The following is a 4,591-nucleotide window of genomic DNA, read 5'->3' as shown; positions in this document are numbered from 1 at the left end:
ATTCCCAGCAACCACATGGTGGCTCACAACCATCTGATGCTCTCTTCTGGTGTGTCTGAAGACAGCTACAGTGTACTCATATATTAAAAAAAATATATGGTTAGCCGGGCAGTGGTGGCACATGCCTTTAATCCCAGTACTTGGGAGGCAGAGACAGGTGATTTCTGAGTTCAAGGCCAGCCTGGTCTACAGAGTGAGTTCCAGGACAGCCAAGGCTACACAGAGAAACCCTGTCTCAGGAAAAAAAAAAAAGGCTAAGTCAACAAAACATGTCTTCTTATGACAAGGAAAGTACAACTGATATATTCAATAAATATTAAATGCTGACTAATTTAGACACAGGCATTTCTATAGCATTTCCTTTGTTCTTCCCGTTTTTCTTTCTTGGAGATGGGGGGAGAGGCCAAAGTCAAAAGACAACTTGTGGGAGGTGGTTCTCACCATAGATTATGGAGGTATCAAGAATGGTACTAATTCGGCCTGGTGGCGAGCACCTCTACCCACTGAGTCATCTTGATAGACCCCCCATACATTCTAATTTAGATAGATAGTAGTAAATATCTAAATAAAACTGTGTCAATTAGTGTTACACATACTAAATATAAACCAGAACAACCTAACAATAGCGAAAGGTGAAAAAAGGTCTATTACTTAGTAGTAGTAACCATATACAAGAGTGAACCAGAACTAAAACAAAGATTAGGGAGATGGCTCAGTAGATAAAATGCTTGCTGTATAAATGTGAGGATCCAGACAGAGATGGGGCAGGAATGGTGGCCTGCTTGTAATCCTAGGACTTGTAGCCACAGAAAGAGAAGCTCCAGAACAAGCTGGCTGGCTGGACGAGCTGAATAGGTGAGCTCCAGGTTCAGCAAGAAACCCTGCCTCAGTAAATAAAGTTGAAAGAGACCCCACCTCATTAAATAGAGAATGGTTGAAAAAGACACCACTGGCCTTCACATACACATACACCTGTATAAATGCGTTTACATATGAACATACATATACATATGTAAGTGCATGCATACCATACATGTGGGAGGAAGGAAGGAAAGATGGAAGGGAGAGGGCGATGGAGGGAGGGAGGGAAGAAGGAAGAGAGAGAGAGGGAAAAGAAGTGGGAAAGTAAAGATTAAATGAAGAGGTGGAGAGGTGGGATGGGAGTGTAGTAGAAAATGTTCAAGCCTGGCAAACATTAATCACTGCCCCACTCTTTGTTTTGAGGCAAGCTTTCATGTATTTTAGGCTGACCTCAAACTCACTATGAAGCTAAATATGACCTTGAACTTCTGGTCCTCCTTCAGCACTGGAATTATAGATATTTACGACCACACTGATTTTTGTTTTTTATTAATCTGATATTGTAGATCAGGGTTTCTGATACGCATTCTACTAAGTGAACTACACACAGCCCCAGAGCCACTAAACACATGATTTTAGAGTTGCCGGAGCTCAGTATGTTGCTACAAGTGAGTAAAGTACAAGCAGAAAAACTAAATAGGCAGAAGACAGATGAGATGACTTACAGATTACAGCAAGTTAAGATTTCATTTGAAGCCAGGCAGTGGTGACACATAAACCCAGCACTCAGGTAGCAAACAGATCTCTGAGTTAGAGGCCAGCCTGATCTACAGAGCAAGTTCCTGAACACCTAGGACTATACAGGAAAACCCTGTTTTGAAAATAAAAGAAAACAAAAAAAATGACTTCATCGATAACTCTGGAGATCCACAAGAAAATTTTAATCATAGGAAAGTAGTCTAATTTGATTTATAAGATGGCCATTAACAGTAAAAAGGGAAAGAGAAAGGCAGTTAAGTAAGAGGTATTACAGGGGACCAGAGAGATGGTTCAGCTGCTCAGCGCACCGACAGGCTGTTCCTCCAGAGGAGGATTTGTATCCCAACATACACAGGGGATTTACAATCATCTCTAACTCCAGTTTCAGAGAATCAGACGTCCTCTTTTATTAGACTCCTTGGGCACTATGCATGCAAGTGTTCTACAGACAAATAAACAGACACCATACACATACCCCCCGCCCCACCTCACACACACACAAATACACACACACACGGCACAGAGCAAACTTTAAGTAATAGAAATAAGATGTTTACTGTGGGATATAGTTTGAAGTGAATATGGAAGATACACTGGAAACAAGTATATCGATTCATCAGAAGTCTTTTACCATTCTTTCTAGTCTGCCTACAGAAATAAAGAGTATCATCAGAACATAGGGTCTGTGGAAGGAAAAAAAAAGGAAAGGAAAAATCTTAGAGCTAGAGATTTGAAAATCAACATGATGTAGTAGATANTCGTTGAAAGCAGACAACTAAGAAGGTGTCAGAAGAGGGCACACCTAAAGAATACAGTCTAACACTTATTAGTCAAGCTAAGAACAATAATAAATAAATTAATAANTAAACTTTTTTAAAAGGGGAGAAAATGAAGAAAGGATACAAATTGTGTCATAAGNAGCCTTAGAAGAAAACTGTTACTAAAATACAGCTAACCAGATGCAATAAGACAAGAATGTAACTGATACTAAGATATTACAAACTAAGATATTACAAAGGCATTGCTACCACTGTCTTGCCACCTTTAAGATTTTTCTATGATCATTAAATAATAATAGTCCTAGAAATGTCAGAGCCCTGATTTTAAAGTGTCATGCATTATTAATGATTTATCACTATACTCTTGTGTTCTTTTTATGTACACTGCACTTAAAATACATTTGTGTTAGATGGAACTTTGACTCGAAATTAGCATAGAGAAGAATAATTCTAAAGTACTCATAGTTCAGGATTTTTAAATGGAATAAAGGCCAAGGGATCAGAGAAATGATGGTTTAGTGGTTAAGAGCACTAGCACTGGCTGCTGCTCCAGAGGACCCAAGTGTGATTCCTAGTACCTACATGGTAAAGAAAATGGCCTGTAACTGCAGTTCCAGGGGATCTGATGCTCTCTCCTGGCCTCCATGAGTACTGTGCACACATGGTGCACAGATATACACGATGGCAAAACAACTTGAAAAAAAAAAAAAGCCAAGAGTCTGCCTAGTCTTTCTAGTCTATCTAAATCTCAACTCTCTAAATTTTTTATCTCATATGTATACTAAGATTTCTTAAGATAGCATATATAGGGAGGAATACACAGAACCTAACACTAGTCTATACATACAATTCTAATTTGGAACAGAAGCTCGTAAATAAAACAAAAAGAATATTTCACCTTTACTTGTCGAGTTTGGCTGATGACACACGGAAGACTAACAAGTTGTTGGACAAAGGCCTTCAATTCTTCTACTGTCAGTTTGGTCCGAGTCTTCCCACTATCTGAGCTCTGCCTGATATGAAATAATATTGAGACATAGAAAAATACAGTCAATCTGATATCAAATGGGGCTCCTACTCTCCTATGAATTAAAGCCTTAGCAATCCTAGAGTTCTAGTGTTGAATAATTCCCCCCCAGATAATTATCAAGAAATAGTAACAGTCCTTCTAATCTATAACTACTATATATTTGACCATTAAATAAATTCCCATGGTAGAACATGAAGACCACTGAGAAAATGAAATCCTTGTATCTTAAAGAGGCTCACACTGGGAACATAGGGTTTTGATCTGCTTTAGACTACTGAACCCCCTAAATGCATCCCAAATTCTGTTTTGTTTTACTACAGCTCTTTTTATTTTCTATGTAGGGATGGATGTTTTGCTTGCAAGTATGTCTGTGTGTCACGTGAGTGTGGTGCTCAAGGAGGAGCAAGGGCATCAGACCTCTTGAGCTAAAGCCATGTGAGTACTGGGAACCGAACCTGGGACCTCTGCAAGAACAGTCAGTGCTCTTAACCACGGAGCCAACTCTTCAGCCCCCCAAAATCTTTTACATGTACACTTATTTTGAAACAGGTCTGAGCTCTGCCTGATATGAAATAATACTGAGACATAGAAAAATATGGTCAAGTTTTCCTAAAAGCAAGTTAATATCCACTGGAAAATGTCTTTAGCAAAGGTTCTCTGATTAGATTTAAAAAAATAAAAACTTAAAATCGAATGTAAAGTACTACAGAAATAGCCACACAGATAGAAGAAATATATTGAATAACTATAAAATAATACCACAGAAATTGTTTATAAAATAGGAAGGAAGGTCAGAAGAAGAAAGAAGTGAACAAGCTGCCTCAGATATGGCAGGAAAACTCCAAGCTGAATGAAAAGCAATCGGGAACCCTAAACAAGAGCATACTTGGTATGTACGAATAACAGCAAGTCAAAGAGTGTTGTAGAATGGAATAAGAGTTTATTGAAGAAAAGAAAAATGTAAAATTAGAAATGTAACTTCTCCTAAGAAGTCAATCAGTTCTAACAAAAGGTAGAAAATAAAGCTATNGCCTGAACTCAGAATATTTTATCTATATTCAAATCTTTTGTTATTAAGCATCTTGATCCATGCTGCTAAGAATGGATGCTGTGGTGTATGCCCTTAACCTCCCTACAAAGGCAGGTGGATCTCTGTGAACTTGAGCCTATGTGTCTAAGATTTTTGTTACTTCAGATAAAGTTGAATATAAAACTAGGTCTT

General features: G+C 38.2%; 1 protein-coding gene across 1 annotated transcript in view; it reads right to left on the bottom strand.

Moving 5' to 3' along the window:
- The window catches only part of Kdm5a (lysine demethylase 5A), a 70,013-nt gene that overhangs the window by 28,399 nt on the left and 37,023 nt on the right, over nt 1-4,591 (bottom strand). The window contains 1 exon segment of the mRNA XM_029478250.1: nt 3,238-3,453. Within this exon segment, the coding sequence (XP_029334110.1) occupies nt 3,238-3,453 (216 nt within the window).

The sequence above is a fragment of the Mus caroli genome, chromosome 6 (assembly GCF_900094665.2).
Source record: "Mus caroli chromosome 6, CAROLI_EIJ_v1.1, whole genome shotgun sequence".
In the NCBI taxonomy this organism is placed as follows: Eukaryota; Metazoa; Chordata; class Mammalia; order Rodentia; family Muridae; genus Mus; species Mus caroli.
Note: the sequence above shows the minus strand (reverse complement) of the source record. Positions and strands in the feature narration are given on the sequence as shown.